The 16,851-nt window shown below is 50.1% G+C and overlaps 1 protein-coding gene across 2 annotated transcripts in view; it reads left to right on the top strand.

The window, feature by feature from the left end:
* Nucleotides 1-16,851, top strand: part of Bsn (bassoon presynaptic cytomatrix protein) — a 93,143-nt gene that overhangs the window by 46,341 nt on the left and 29,951 nt on the right. The window contains exons 2-3 of one of the 2 annotated variants that reach the window (XM_085828016.1): nucleotides 4,660-4,825; nucleotides 4,916-5,068. In XM_085828016.1, coding sequence (XP_085684142.1) covers nucleotides 4,660-4,825; nucleotides 4,916-5,068 — 319 coding nt within the window. Of the gene's footprint in view, nucleotides 1-4,659; nucleotides 5,069-16,851 lie in introns of both variants that reach the window. The other variant, XM_085828015.1, reaches the window with a different exon arrangement.

Genomic DNA, 16,851 nt, shown 5'->3' with positions numbered 1-16,851 from the left:
CCACAGCAGGGTCTCCTTCTGCCTCCACCCTGGCTCCACTCCTGCCTGCACTTCTTTCCTGAAGACTCCAGTGCTAGCAGGCCCTTGCTGACCACAATACCCAGAGCAGCTTCTGGCTGCTTCCCGCTGTGGACCAGGCAGCCACCTCTGTCCCAGGTTACCCGGCTGTGACCTGGTGTCTGCAGCATTTTTCAGCCATTCAAACAAATTAGTTGTTCTTAGGTCTGGTGAGGGAGAGTGAGGCTGTTTGGCTTTGTACCCTTCCTGAAAGGAGTCAAGGGTTCCTCCCTGCCTTGACAAACAGGGTTGGGCTAACGTTATTGGTGAGCAGTTAGTAGCCCTAAATGTTGAAAGGAAGGAAAGCTGAGAGAAAAGAGTGTTTTTCATATCCTTGGCCTTGCTTTGCCATCTTTTACGTGCATTTATCTTTTGTAGCTGGAGGGATGGCTCAGCGATTAAGAGCGCTTGCTACTCTTGCAGAAGACCCAGGTTTCGTTCCTAGTACCCACACGGTGGCTCATAACCATCCTTTACTACAGTTCCAGGGTATCTCATGCCCCCTTCTGGCCTTCTTGGGCACCAGTCGTGAATATGGTATATATATATATATATATATATATATATATATATATATATATATATGCAAGCAGACAAAAAGGTCATACACATAAAATAAAAATCTAAAGAAAAAAAAAGCAGGCATTTTTAGTTTCCCCTGTTGGCTTCCAGCCGCCCCTTTCTATCTGCCCTCTGCAGCTGGACCCTCTGTGCCTTTGTGTCTTTGTAGAAGCATCTGCCTCCCTTCCTTTTATTTTATCCTTATCCCCGCACTTCCCAAGACACAGGCTCCCTAAGGCTGCTGAGAGTGAAGGGCCGGGGGTTTCACTGGTGTCCTGTGTGCGAAGGTCAGGTCTTTCATGGGGCAGGACGGTCTTGCATGTGGACGTCTTCCCTTTCTCTTTCCTTGCTTCCAGCAGTCACGTTTTGGTGGAGATGTCTGTCCATGAAGGCAGACCTCCTAGGTCTTACTTCCTCTGTCCTCAGGCTGTCCCTGCTGCTTGAGTTGTCCTGGAATCTAAATAGTCATGACTCTTGAGCTCCATCATGGAGGGACTTTCGTTAAGCAGGAGGAAGAACTGTCCTGAGTCCGGGGAGACCTTGGGCTGCCATGGTACGGTGGATGGGCTTTATAGGAGCAGCCATTTTCTCCTGCAACTCAGCCTCGGGGGAATAGACTTTTTCCCACCCTCCCCACATTTCACTGTTGGCTGCTGTCCAGTAGGGAGCCTTTCTATCCTGTGGTCATTTCCTCCCTCCCTCCTGCCCTCCATCCCTTCCTTTTTTCCTTCCTTTTTCTGACATAAGGTCTCACTTTGTAGCCCTGGCTGTCCTGGAACTCCCTCTGTAGACCAGGCTGGCCTCAAATTCACAGTGATCCGCCTGCCTCTGCCTCCAGAGTGCTGGGATTAAAGATGTGTGCCACTAAGGCCACCTATATGGGGTCATTTTGTTCTGCCTTTTTTCTGGGCTTTCCTCTGAGCCCATGAATGCTGTTGGACCCCGCCTGCTTTCCTGGGCCACTGCTCTTTGGGTGACCTCTGTTCCGGAGAATTGCCTGTGACCTGAACTCACTCTCTCACATAAAACTACCTAGACCTAAATCGTAAGATCCCTGCCCCCCTCCAATCTTCAACACAACCAAATCCAAACTTGGTTTTGCTTTTGCATTCCCCAGCCCTGACTGGCTTTCTGCTCTGTATTCCCCACGGAGGGAAAAGCAGCAATGATGTCTTTTGTTGGATCTTTCCTCCCTCCAATTCTATAGATCGTCTCCTGGGCTATTGCTTCCTCCTCACTGGATTCCCTACCTCCATCATCCTCTTTGTGGCACAGGGCCCAAATGTACCTCTGTTGGGAGACCTTTAAAGGCCCTGTTGTCCCAGCCCTCCCTATGTTCCGTTTGAGCTTCCCAACTAATTCAAGTCATCCAAAGATGCTGTCAGGAGCGGTTCTAGGTGGTGGGCATGATACTGGCTTGCACACGACATTCTTGTGCCTTCCTCTGCCGTGCTGAGCATGCTCTGACAGCCTCTGAGCCTTCCTTAAGTCTAGCTTGCTCTTCCACCTCAGGGAGAGCAGCTTGTCCTTTAGTGTAGAGGTCTCCTCACCTTCCTTTTGACCGTGGCAGTGTGTCCGGCAGTGATTTGTTTGCACATCTGTCTCTAACCTAGACTGAGGATTGGATCCCTGTCTGATTTGCTTTTTGAAAAATTCATTTTAATTAAATATTGAGTAGGTATTCATAAAGGCTATAAGAAGACTTATAAAATATGTATGTATGTAAAGAGTAACCACGTGCCACCTGGAGACTTGACCCGCCTCGTAGGAACTCAAGAGCCTCAGGTGCGTCCCACCCTTTAACGTCGCCATATCATGTTGCCATCAAAAAATTTTAGTCAGGAACCAGTCAAGTGCCCCCGCCCCCATTCACAAATGGGAATCTCGTAATGTTTGAAATAAGCTTGTGCTTTTTGTGTTGGGCTGAGTTCATAACTCCCCTCAGCTGTTGTCCGTAGTCTGAAGGTTGGGGATGCCCGTAAGATCAAAAAACAGGCCAAAGGACCTAGAACCAAGGTCAGTGTAAACAACTGAAAGAGAGGCAGGCAGAAAGAAGGGAGCCTGTTGTTATGTTAGAGTCTATGTCTCCATTGCTAATCTGTGAGTCTGTTGCTAAGCAAACTCCTTATGAAACGCTCATAACTGGACCACATCGCTGACTGATTGGGCCCGGCTTCCTGAGCTCGCCAAACCATTCACACATCTTTTCGTTCATTTCTGTGTGCCCAGGAACTATCCGCTGTGTGGAGTACCATGCTGGGCCCTGGTGTGCAGCAGGGAGCAAACCAACCACAGGCCTTCTAGGTGGTGCCAGTTTGTGCCAGTTTGTGCCAGGCCCTTAGTATGCACAGCGTTCCTAAGGAACCAGTAACTTGTGATACAATGTTGAGTTCAAAGTTACTTTGAGCCAGTCACAGGTTCTGTAGTTCACACCTAATCATAGTGGGGGGGGCGGGGCAGAGCCAGGAGTTTGAGGCCAATGTGGGCTACAGAAGTGAAACTTTCCCAGTGTCTCTGCAAGTCCTGTGGCTGTCAGCAGCCACCCAAGGAATACAGGCCAAAGCCTGTCTAGAATGTTCTGGAAAGCAACAGGAAACTTGGTCTTTGACTTTTTGTGTTCACCCTCTTTCACATTGGAAAAGACATAAATTAGCAGAAACAAACTTAAGTTGGTCCAAAGAAGGAACTCAGGGGATTGGATTTTAGCCTGAACATTTCTTTTACCTCGTGGGTCTACCCAGCTCTACAGACAGGTCATTCTGGAAGGGGCGTGGTGCCAGGCACATTGGGGCCTCCTTCAGAGCTTTCTCAAGGGTTAGACTTAAAGCCCCACGCAGCCTTACTCCAAGGGAAAAAAAAAACTTGCATCCCACCTTCTGAGCCTCGGTTGGGCATTAGGCTTGCTGCAGGGTCTCCAGAAGGAGTAGGCAGGGCAGGGCATCAGTACCACCTAGAGGCTTCTTAGCAGGGCAATCCCAGGCTGGAGATGGCTGGCCTGTCTCAGTCACTGTGAGAGGACATCCTGACCATGAGAACTATTATAAGAGAAAGCATTCATTGGAGCTGGCTTACAGTTCCAGAGGTTAGTTCATTATCATGGCTGGGCACACGGGTGTGTGGAGGTAGGTGCTGGAGAAGGAGCCAAGAACAGCATGCTGATCTGCAGGCAGAGAGAGAGACAGACAGAAGACAAATTCTGGGCTTGGCATGGGCTTTTGAAACCTCAGTGCCCACCCTCAGTGACATACTTCTTCCAACATGACCACACCTCCTAGTCCTTCTAATCCTTTCAAATAGTGCCACTCCCTGGTGACTAAGTATTTAAATATATGAGCCTGTGTGGCCATTCTTATTCAAAGCACCACATCGGGTTAAGAGCACTGGCTGCTTTTCCAGAGGACCTGGATTTGAGTCCTAGTACTCACATGGCTGCTTACAACCGGAGATCCAGTGCCCTCTTCTGGCCTCTGTGTGCACTCCCTACAAGTAGTGCACAGGCATACACATACAAGCAAAACACCAACATGCAGAAATAAAAATGAAGCTCAAAAGTGCATTCCTAGGGCTAAGGGTGTGGCTCAGTTGGTAGAATAGTTGCCTAACGTATGCAGAGTCCTGGCACTTATAAATTGGGTATAGTGGTGCCTACCTGTAATCCTGTTCTTTAGAAGTAGAGACAGGGAATCAGAAATTCGGGGTCATTTTTAGCTACAGGGTGAGTTTAAGGCAAGCCTGGGCTACATGAGACCCTCTGTCAAACAAAGAAGTCCACGCACATTAGATGCACTACTAGATCACCGACTAGAATCTGCTCTTTCTCAGCGTGTGAAAGAAGGACAGTCATGTCCATCTGCCACATGGCCTGATGCCAAGGAGCTTGTCAGGGCTGGAGCACAGGGTACAGTAAATGGCAACTGTGACGATATCACTGTGCAAGAGAAAGGACAGTGATGGGACCTGGGGTCACTTTGGTTGGAAGGGACCTATGTAAGCTAATTCTATAAGATGTGTCTCTAACAACCGTTTTAAATGTCATTTCAGTGTTCCCCGGAGACTGGACCCCAAAGAGCCCCTGGGCAGCCAGAGAACAACTTCTCCAACCCCAAAGCAAGCATCTGCTACAGCTCCTGGCCGAGAGAGCCCCCGAGAGACAAGGGCCCAAGGCCCATCAGGCCAGGAGGCCGAAAGTCCCCGCAGGACGCTGCAGGTAGACAGCAGGACACAGAGATCAGGACGGTCCCCCTCGGTGTCACCGGACAGAGGCAGCACTCCCACATCACCCTACTCTGTCCCCCAGATTGCCCCTCTTCCCAGCAGCACCCTGTGTCCAATATGCAAGACCTCGGACCTCACATCAACTCCCAGCCAGCCAAACTTCAACACCTGCACCCAGTGTCACAACAAGGTCTGCAACCAATGTGGGTTCAACCCCAACCCTCACCTCACCCAGGTAAGGACCTCAGTGCTACCTGCGTCTGACCACTGTCTCAGCATCTCTCCTCTGCTTCCTTCCCTTCCTTCTACCAACCTCGATCAGGGCTATATCCCTTACCCACCAGTGCCCATAAATCCTGATTGGGGGGGGGAGGTATTGGTGGTGGTTCCAGGATGTGAAATCAGAGGACAAGGTCTGGCCCCAGGTCTCCTGAGAGATTCCTGTACCCTAAAAACTTAGAAGGGGCTGGAGCAAGGACTCCACAGTTAAGAACACCACCTGTTCTTCCAGAGGACTAGGGTCCAGTTCCCAGCACCCACAGAGTGGCTCACAATCATCTGTATTCCAGTCCCAGGGGCTCTAATGCCCTTTCCACCCAGGATGCACAGAGACATCCATGCAGGAAAACAACCATACCCATACAAATAAATACTTTTAACCTGGTGGTGGCGGCACATGGCTTTAACCCTAGCAATCAGGAGGCAGAGGCAGGAGGATCAGGAGTTCGAGGCCAGCCTGGTCTACAGAGTAAGTACCAGGACAGCCAGGGCTAATCAGAGAAACCCTGTCTCAAAAAACCAAACCAAACCAAATAAAACAAACCAACCAATCCACAAACTTAGATTCTCAGAATAGAAATTCAAAAGAAACTGGTTTAATTACGCCTTGGAGAGAGAAAAAGAAAAGGACACGATCTTCCAGTGGCTCCTTCAGTAGAGATGACCATACACTCCTCTGGGCTTGGGGGTGAGGGGTGGGAGGGTGGGAGGAGAAGGCAAGCTTCCCTAGCTATAGGCCTGCCTCTCTCCTTGACAGTCCTGCAGAGGGACTCTCATAAGAGGACCAGATTTCTAGAAGGACCTGGGAACACCTTCTAGCAGGGGTCTGGACAGCTCCTCTCTGGGTTCAGTTCCAGTTGTCTGGGGGTCTAAAGTGGTGGACTAGACTGTCCTCCAGTTTTGTGGTAGAGACCAGGCATTCACAAGGTATCCACGTCCTATTCTCCCAGCAAGCTGTGCTACAGGACGATGTTCATGAGTTTAGCCTCTTTTTGCCCCCAAAGAACTATGGATTCACATCGCCATCTTGGCTTTGTTCAGGATTTCTCTGTGTTGGAGGGGTTGCCTAACAGAGCTTTTGGGGGTGCCCATGTGTTAGCTAAGGGAAAGCCATACTTTTGAAATACAATGAATGGGTTTTCTGGCATCCTTGTATTCCTACAGGGTGACCCATCGAAGTCTTATCTTCTCCCCACAAAGACTCTGAATTGGACAGGACACCGGGTAGCCTCTGCAGGCAGCACTGGGATTCTCGGCAGCTGGAGTTGTTTGGACCGTGTGGGAGGGGGATAAGTGAGAATAACTGTTAGCAGGTCAGGGTCTATATATGCCAGCATGAGGTGCTGTGGGTGTGGGACGTGTGGTTTGCGAGAGGTACGTGCGAGATGCCGAGGAAGGAGCTGTTGGTGTGGGGCGATGACTCAGTGCGTTTGGAGCTGCTCCTGGAATGTGGAGGCTTCCTGAGGAGGCGTGCACGCTCGTGATTACTGCATCTGTGATTAGAAACAGACCCAGCCCTGCGCCGATCAGTTAAGTAAGTGTTAGCTGTTCCATATTGGGGAAAGTGTGATCAAAAGAGGGGAAGCTCACCTGTTTGATCCTACCACCTGAGAAGCCACAAGCTCCTGGCCTCCCGGGAGCAGGAAGACTTGGTGGATGGCCCATGTTTCTGTGGGATGGCCCCTCATTGTGAACCCTCTGGGTTCCCAACTCCATGAGATGCTCTCTTGTGCTGCAGCCTTAGGTGGGGTGGGTGAGAAGAAAGAACCACACGTGGTGCGTATCCCAGCACCCCTTATGCCACAGCCTTAGCCTCCTGCTTCCTCCAAGCCCAGAACCTTTAGAGAGATGGGAAGGGAGCCAGCCTTTAACGGTGCCTAGAAAAACAGCAGAGTAGGAGGACCTGGGGACTCTCAGTCCATCTGCCTCGTTGTGCTGGGCGGAAGCTGGGGCTCAGGGCCAGGAGGAAAGAGGGCCTCAAACTTACTGCAAATTGACAGTATTTGGTGGAAAGCAAACCTCTTGGCCAAATACTTCAAACCAATGCTGGGCTGGATGAGTCAAGTGGTCCTTTAGCACAAGCTTTTGGCATCCTTGGGGCATCCAGAGCTCTAAGACAGTGATGAAAGTTGGCAGCCTCTCCCAGGCTTGCTTCTACAGAGCATGGGTGGAGCTGCCGGTCCTCAACTCCCCACTGGAAAAATGCTGTCTTACTCTGTTCCACAGGCCCATGCCCAGCGACGGTCTATTCTGCTGGGGCCTCCAGATGAGATCTTTGCTTTCTTGGAGCTGGATTTCAGGGGTATTCCTGTCAAGGAAAGCTAAACCTTGGCACAGTTTCCTGAGGAGCAGCAAAGCACAATGGTCACGTTGGTCCCATTGCTCTCTGTCACATGCTGAAAGCAGAGCCACCTCCTGGGTCATACCTTGCTGTGAAGAGGAGACAGCTCTGCAAGCTTTGCTCGCCCATCTGTTTCATCTTTCCTGGAAAACCACTTCTCGTCTGCATACCTCTAACTCAGTCTAGGCTAGTCACTCCTCTGGAAAAAGGTCAAGTCTTTTTGGATTTTTTTTTTTTCAGTTCAGGGCAGGTAAAGAATTTCACCTGAGGGTTGGAGAGATGGCTTAACAGTTAAGAGTACTTCTGCTTGATACAAGAGCAGAGGGCCTGAGTTCAGTTTCCAAGTACCCACAAGGCAGCTCTCAACCATCTATAATTCCAGTTCCTAGGGAATCTGATGCCCTCTTCTGGCCTTCATGGGTATTGCATATACATGGTGCACTGAAGTGCATACAAGGAAAAAAATGTGAAATAAAAATAAATCTTCGGCCGGGCGGTGGTGGCACATGCCTTTAATCCCAGCACTTGGGAGGCAGAGGCAGGCAGATTTCTGAGTTCAAGGCCAGCCTGGTCTACAGAGTGAGTTCCAGGACAGCCAGGGCTACACAAAGAAACCCTGTCTCAAAAAACCAAAAAAAAAAAAAAAATTAAATTACAAAGATTTCACCTGTTAGGAACTGTGCCAAAAGATCATGTAGAGGGTTTCATTTTGGCATCAGTTCTGTTTTTACCACACATAAGAAACCCTTGCTCTGATATCACATTGGCAGCCAGAGGCCAGAGATGCTAACATTCAGAGCCGGGGATGGGAAATGGGGAAGTGCTTCTCCTTGTCTTCTCTTCTCTCTTTCTTCCTCTCCTCCTCCTCCTCCTCCTCCTCCTCCTCCTCCTCCTCCTCCTCCTCCTCCTCCTCCTCCTTCTTCTTCTTCTTCTTCTTCTTCTTCTTCTTCTTCTTCTTCTTCTTCTTCTTCTTCTTCTCCTTTCCTGGAACTCACTCTGTAGACCAGGCTGGCCTTGAACTCAGAAATCCACCTGCCTCTGCCTCCCAAGTTCTGGGATTAAAGATGTGTGCCACCACTGCCTGGCCTCCTTGTCTCTCCCTAGAAGCAGGTGCCCAAGAACCAACCTCCATGGTTTTGCCAATGCTGCAGGTCCGGTCAGGCTGGTCAGCAGCCTTTATAATCATTTGCAATAGGAAGAAGGCCATATTGTCTTTGTCTACTCTGAAGTCTGAGGGAGAAGCCAAGGCATGGCTAGGTAGCTGCCGTAGAGGGGAGGCAGAGGAGCCAGCGGCCTAGAAGTGAGCTGTGAAGAACAAGAACAGTGACTTTGCCATTTATGCCTGAGAGCCTCTAGACCCACTGAGAGCAGCCCCCGCAGCGCATTCTGGCCCAGGCCTCCTGGAGGTGAGTGTGTCCTTGACCTGCAAGCACTGTCCCAGGAGTGACTGCAGTGTAAGGTAGAACTCATGCAGGCCCAGGCTTCAGTTAGGCCAGGTTCTTCCAGAACACTTGTTCCAGGCAGCCTCAGCCTGGGCCTGCCATGTTCTCCTACCAGGGGTGTGAGGGCTGCTAGCCCCACCCAGATAGGGTTTCTCTGTTTTACCCTGGCTGGCCCAGAGATAGATTCACTTCAAACTCCACTTGAGAAAATTACCAGGCTGATGAGATGGCTCAGCAGGTAAAGCCACTTGATGCCAAACCTGACAACCTGAGTTCAGCCCCCAGGAGCTTCATGGAGGAAGGGCAGAACTTGTTCTTTGATCTCCAAACACAAGCCATGACAACACACACACACAAACACCACAGAGACAGACACACACATAAACACACACAGACACACACAAACACACAGAGACAGACACACAGACAGACACAGACATACAGACAGACACACACAGAGACAGACAGACACACAGACACACAGACAGACACACATATACACAGACAGACACACATACACAGACAGACACACATATACACACACAGTGACAGACACACATACACAAATACATACACACACATACACACACATACACAGACACACAAACAGACACAGACAGACACACATACACACATACAGACACACACACAGACACATACAGACACACACATACACACACATAGACAGACACACACATATACACATACACACAGACACATGCATACACACATATATACACACAGACACACACACACAGATACACACACACAGACACACATACACAGAGTAAATAAAGAAAACTGTTTGAAAATTTAAATAAAATACTAGAGGAAAGAGTATGGTCAGGACCTTATCTACTCCAGGCTTAGTTTTTGCTGAGGCAGAGGCAGGCAGGTCTAACTTGCTGCCCCCATCCTTACCCTCATGACAAACCTTGGGCTTGGATGCTTACTGAAGGTGGGTTGTGCAAAGAAGGAAGGGAGCCAATGTAATGGTCTAAGCCTCTCCCTTTAATGCCTGTATCCCACTGCTTCCAGCAAGGGCCAGGACACCAGATGGCCTGGGGGTGGAGCTATGAGCAGCACAGAACCCTTAGCCCTAGCCAGCAGCCTGTCCCCTTTCCTCTGCCCCATCCTGGCCACACTGCTGCTTGGGCCAGATTCAAATGAGGCGCAGGTGTCCTAAAGGCATGGGATGAGTCCTCCTCCAGGAGGAGATGACTACAGCGCTTCCCTCTAACCCTAAATAAAGTGGAAGTGGACCTCCAGGCAGGCTGGGGCAGGAACGGGATCTTAGCCAACATGTGCCTAGTCCTCAGGCCATTTGCCTTATAGAAGCCCCCCTGATTAAAAAATAACAGCAACAGCAAAACCATTCAGTCAATAGGGGAAAGTCCTCCAGGCTTCTAGGAGCTCTTAGGCAGCCAGCCCTGTCGCTAGAACACGGCCCCAGGCTGCCTGTTTTCAGGAGACAGGACCGACCTTAACTCTATCTGTAGGATGGAGAGCAGAGACACGGGAGAGACAAGAGTGCTGTTGCATGGGCTGTTTCGTGGCTGAGGCCATCAGGCATGGAGTGCTGGCACTGAAGAGCCTGGGCATCAACCAAACAGGAATGGGAAGGATCCAGAGCAGAACAATGCAGCTCACCCCTAAATCGTATATTGTTATACGTAAAACCAAGTGAAACAGGACAGAGACAGTGGAGTAAAGACAGCCAAGAAAAGGGGGGATGAGATGGCTCAGTGGGTAAAGGTGCTTGCTGCCAAACCTGATGGGCCGAGTTCAACTCCCAGGACCTACATGGTAGAAGAAAACTGGTTCTTGCAAAAGCTGTGGTGCATGCCCACACAGGCACACACAGACCCTCAAATAGTCAGAGCAACCTTGCCAAACAACAACAACAACAACAACAACACAACCAAGTTGGAGGGGACTGGAGAGATGGCTTTGTGGTTAAGAGCACTTGCTGCTCTTCTAGAGAACCGGGGTTCAGTTCTCAGTACTGGGATCGGGTGGCATAGCTGCCTATAACTCCAGCTCCTGGAGATTTGATGCCCTCTTCTGCCCTCCACAGGTACTGTGCATGTGCACACACACATAAGAGTAAATTAAAAAAAAAAATCAAACAAGAAAAAGTGAGATCCTGACTCAAAAAGGTAAATAAACACATAAAATCAAGCTAGGCACAGGATGCACATCTTTAATCCCTCCACTCTCCAGGCAGAGGCAAGCAGATTTCTCAGTTCAAGACCAGCCTGGTCTACAAAGTTAGTGCCAGGACAACCAGCGCTACCACAGAGAGAAACCCTGTGTAAAAAGAGAAAAGGAAAGGAAAGGAAAGAAAGAAAGGAAAAGAAAAAAATCAGAACAACAACAAAACCCCCAAATCTCCTAAATTTCACATATACATTTACATGATTATTATGTCTGTCTGTCTGTCTACCTCTGCCTCTGCCTCTGCCTCTGCCTCTGCCTCTCTCTCTCTCTCTCTCTCTCTCTCTCTCTCTCTCTCTCTCTGTGTGTGTGTGTGTGTGTGTGTGTGTGTGTGTGTGTGTGTGTGTGTGTTTCTGGGATTCAACCTAGGCCCTAGGTACTAGATACTAAGTATTTTGCTAATTAGTTACACTCCAAGCTCAAGATAAAATGATCTTTGTCAAGAAGTACAAGAACTTTGAATGGAGAAAGCCAAATGATGCTGGGAAGGCTGGGTCTCCATAAGCAGTAGAATAAAGCTGGACCCTTACAGCAGCCATACATAACCCTTAACCCAGAGTGAGCGAGACACTTACATGTACAAGGTGACACTGGAAAGCTCTTAAGAGGAAATACAGGACGAGCCCTTCCAACTTTGGACTTGCCTATGGTTTCTTATCTTAGACACCAAAGGCACAGTCAATAGAGAGAAAGACAGGTCAGACTGGATGACAATTTAAGATGTTTGAGAGAAGGCTGGAGAGATGGGTCAGTGGTTAAGACTGCTCTTTCGAAGGTCCTGATTTCAAATCCCAGCAACCACATGGTGATTCACAACCATCTGTAACGAGATCTGATGCCCTCTTCTGGAGTGTCTGAAGACAGCTACAGTGTACTTACATATAATAAATAAATAAATCTTTAAAAAAAAAAGGAAAAGATGTTTGAGAGAAAATAATTGCCAGACTTATACCTAGTGAGTAGTTGATATATCCAGAATATACAAGCAAACCCTACAATCCAACTAAAAGACACCAGGAGAGCAGTGGAGGAGCTCAGCTCTGTGACAGTAGCGTGTCCTCCTCAATACTGCATCATGGGAAAATATAAACCCACAGGAAAGTTGAAAGAATTGTATGAGGAAAACTCTGAGATCTGTTACCTGAATCTTTAATTAGCCTGTGACTCTCCTGGGGTTTTGTTGGGGGCGGGGGGCGTTGTTTTGTTGGTTTTGTCTGGTTTAGTTTGGTTTGGTTTGGTTTGACTTGGCTTGACTTGGCTTTTTGGCTATTTGAGTCAGGATCTCACTATGTAGTCCTGACTGTCCCGGAACCACTCTGTAGACCAGGCTGATATCTGCCTGCCTCTGCCCCCCAGTGCTGGGATTAAAGACATACACCACCATGCATGGTTTTCTCCTAACTTTATCATATTTCTGTCCTTCTGTCTGCCTGTCCATCCCTCTGTCTGGTCATCTGTCCATTCATCTAATTTCTTTATTGGTTTTCAAAGTGTGGTGCAGATACAGTGGACTTCACATCGACCACTGCAGCAGGCGTATCACCGTTAAGTAGGATTCAGTATTTACTGTAGGTTATTTTAGGTAAAATCTACATATGATGACATTTACAGAGTTTAAGTGTACCATTCAGTGAGCTTTGGAGAGCTGGGTCAGGCCCATGGGGACTGTGGATCATCTGCAGTAACAGTGAAAGTCAGGTCAGTGGTGTCTGGGGGGCAGGAGGCAAGGACTTACAATAAGGAAGGGCCAAGATGACGACACCTGGAAACCAACAAAATTCAAGAGGGGAGACTGGAGCCAGGAGATGAACTCCAACGGTCCTGGGGATTTACAAAAGAGAAGCTGAGGCGAGTTCAAGCAGTGCAGCCTTTCTGGGACTGAGAGGAGTTCGTGGAGAGAGGGAAGAGATATAAGATCAGCTTGGGTGGGAAGGGAGACTTTCAGAGCCTTCTCAGAGTTCTAGGCCAGTGAGGCCTTCCAGCCTCAGGCAATGACTCCATTCTCCGCCATCACAGACAGACCCTTAGATGTGGGACACACTTCAGGAACCCTTCTCAGATCTCTGGGTTGGCACAGGCCTCTTCTGCGGACTGGGTCCTATGTTCTTCCCCGTTGTGTTCTGAGGTACCCTCTGTATAGGCTGAGATCACAGCAGACAGGCAAAGCACAGAGAATGGTGGATGAGCAGCAGAGGGTGTTGGATGAGGCAGGTGGTCACCATTGCTATGTGAATGTCTAAGCCAGCTCAGACACTGGCCTCTCCTTGATCACAGGGGTTATGGGAGTGCTGTCCCTCCTAATGAGACCTAACCAGTGACTCACAGCCCAGAAAGGCCTGGAGTCCTACTGGCATGGGGTCATCCCAGGGACCTCTGGCTTTGGTAGCAGCAGGGGAGTCACTTTTATAAGCCACCTCTGTGATGTTTAAAATGGAAAGCACAAACTCAGTACCAGGCATGATGTCAGTGCCGAGCGATCCAGCACTGAATGCTACTCTCCAGCAAGGGCTCGGAGGCAGGTGGCTCTCCACAGGAAGGTGAGCTAAGTGATGGAGATCTGAAGCCCCATTCTCTGCTACAGAGCCTAGCGGAGGGAAGTGGCCAGAGAACCTGCTTCTTCTGGGGCCCTGAGAGCTTTCTGGCAGCCTTCTTCCCTGGGAGCACCCTGTGAGGCCAGGTGTGTCAAATATGCCTGGACCCTACCTGAGACTGATAGACATTGGTAGGTCTCGGGTCACTGAGGTCCTTGTCAGGAGAGATCCTGTTAAAGCTCTTCTCAGGGAAGATGTCTCCTTCCCTGGCTGTCCCAGGAACCAGTAAAGGAGCAGCCGGGAGTGGCTGCTGCAAACAGATCACTGGGAACCTTCTCACTCAACTCAGGGTCCACAGAACCTGCTGCCAGGTCTTGGGAGGCTACTTAGTTACTCTGCACACTGAACTGTTTGAATAAAGGAACAGATGGGAGACGCTTCTTCCAGATGAAGCCCTCTTGGAGCCAGGGAGCACATGGAGCCACGCCTCTGCAGATCCCAGCATGCTCCTGGTGGAGTGGGCAAGCTGTGGAAAGTCACATACATGCCTGCAGCCTCTGCTGTCGCACTCCCAAACTACCTTGACCCTGCGTACCACTCTGAGCCTTCTTCCTCTTTACCGGCTTCAGTCACTCTCTGGGCGGGGCTTGGGGAGTGCGTGGAAGAACCTGCCAACCTTCTGAGATGGTGGGGCGGGCTTCCCTGCTGGAAGGAACTGTCAGGTTGATGAAAGTTGATGTCATCCACCTCAGGGCAGCCCAGGAAGGCACCTCCAGCTCTGCTTTTGGCTCTGAGAGCGTGAGGCAGGCGATGTGCACATCTCCTGGGCAAGTGCCTGGTCAGGACAGCAGGACCCTAAGGGCTTTCCTGTCATGCTAGCAGAAGAATTAATCCTTCTAATTCTGGTGGACATCTTAGAGTGTACCTAAGAGTCACAGGCTTCTCCTGGGCTCAGCTTCCTGATGAGGAATCACGATATGCAGCTAAGGAAGGCTGCAGTTGCCACTGGTCTTGAGGCCAGAGTGTCTCCCACAGCACTGTACCTGTGTACCCTGGTGGACAGGTGGGTGGGGTGCACAGCTGTCATCTCTGTCATGGTTGGGACCTTGGAGAAAGGAGAAGAGGCTAGGATAGGCCTTTCCCAGCAAACCCCTGGGAGGTAGAAAAGAAAGTCTTAGCAAGTTACAGAGAACCCCGTCTGCCAGGGTCCTCCTCGAAAGGCCTCGGGAACAAGGTCCTATCTGCCGAAGCCTGAGCCCGGGAGGGACTGGGGGAGGACACGGTCAAGGCTCCTCGCCGCCGTCTGGAAAAGGCTGGATAGAAATAGCTGCACCCATCTGGCAGATGAGTCACTGAGGGGGGGTTCAGCCATTTCTTGAAGAGGTTCTATTTTAGGTGAGATGCCTGCAGCACAGCCTGGGTGATCGGGGCTGAGGAAAGGAAGGCCCTGGTGCTGGTACAGGGTTTGGGTTTGGGTTTGGTTTGGTTTGGTTTGAAACAGTTGGCTCTGTTTAGCTCTGTCCAGACCCAAGGAGGGAGTCACCCTGAAGTCCCAAGCCAGGGATGTTACCTCCTAGATCCCAGGAAGTCTTACTGTAGGTTCACAACAGGACTGGGACATTGGGCGTGGCCTCAGGCCCTGGTGAGAACAAAAATCCCCCTGTAGAGTCCCTCATCAGAGGCGTAGAAGCAGCCTGCCCCTAAAGCCTCACTTTGATAAGCCCCTCCCCACCTAAAATGAACTTTCTAGGAGGGTACAGGGACTGAAAGTTTTTCCTATGCCTTTCTCCGTCCAGCGTGAACAAAGCCCCACTGGATTTTCAAAAGCACAGGGTGGTTAACAGTTCCCAGCTGGGGCTATGCTGCCCTGCCTCCGCCTCACTTTTCTTAGATTCTAGAGCCGGGTTTGGTCTTCTGGGGAGATGGATATTGTAGTGCCTGCAGGGATGGATTCTAGACTCTGAACTTGGCCTCTACAATGTTGAGTGGCCATCAGAGACGTGAGATTGGTAGTCACTGGGCTCCAGGCTGCCCAGCCCAGGGAATCAGGAGTTAAATGGGGCTGCCAGTGTTGCTCTTGTCTGTAGCTATAGTTTCTGCCCTGGTGACCACAAGAGCACACTGCTAACCATTTCAGACCTTGTTTCGTCTGCTGTGAGGATAAATACCTCTGAACACGCCCTCCGGGGTGCTTGGCACAGGGGGGTGCTCACCACAATACGATATTTTCCCCACCTTTGGGAGCTGCTCTTGGGCTGCTGGGACAGGATGCCTGAGTTCCAGCTCCTCACTGAAAAGCCACCCCACAACTACAGAGACCCACTGCAGCCTTGGAGACCTCATGAGCTTTGAGGATCACTCGGTACAGCAGGAGGCCCGGTGTGTCAGGGATGAGACAACCAAGGGAAGATGACAGGGAAAGAAGCCAGGTAGAAGACAAGGCTGGGGTGGCTGGTGAGGTCGTGGGGAAGGGCTTCCTTACTATGCTGGGGAGCCCTCAGAGGGGTGTGAGTCTGTGGGCGATGTGCTCTGATTTACATGTGGTTTCATTCGGCAAGAAAAGGTGGTATCTACTTATGAGACTGGAAGTCCAAAACAAAAGTCTGTTCTGCTATTCTTTTAGTACACAGGCGACACGGAAGACTCAGACCTGGCCTGCGGCATGGCCACACGTCCATCCCTGTACAGGTTCATGCCAAAGGGGAGCTACAAGTCTGTAACATGAACATCAACTAGGATACTGATTGACCCATTATTGTGCCATTTTCCTTGTCTTGTGGTTGGAGGCGTGGCACCCACCTAACATGCATGAGGCCCTGGGTTTGACCAAGGACACCATAAAACAAGCAATAGCAGAACCTCTGAGTTCAAAGAGAATTCCAAGTCTTAAATCAGTCACGTCTCATCTGTGCTTCTCCCTGACTCTGCCCTGGAGAATTTTCCTTATGTATCTGTCCCTTCCGTGAGAATACAGGGGCTTCCAGGTCAGGAGTCATACCATGGCTTCTTTTTATTTCTTCTGCTTTCCTCTCTCACGTGTCAATCTTCACTTGTAATTATGCATGGTGTTTGTGTGCTTGCACGTGCAAGCGTGGGTCTGTCTGTCTGTCTGTCGACCGTGCAGGTAATGACTTCGAGAACCTTCCATCCCTGCAGCAGCCTGAGCCCTGTGCACTCTGACCCTGACCACCCTGCTGACTGCTGTTTC

Source organism: Mus caroli, unplaced genomic scaffold, assembly GCF_978045245.1.
Source record: "Mus caroli unplaced genomic scaffold, Mus_caroli_1 scaffold_11, whole genome shotgun sequence".
In the NCBI taxonomy this organism is placed as follows: Eukaryota; Metazoa; Chordata; class Mammalia; order Rodentia; family Muridae; genus Mus; species Mus caroli.
Note: the sequence above shows the minus strand (reverse complement) of the source record. Positions and strands in the feature narration are given on the sequence as shown.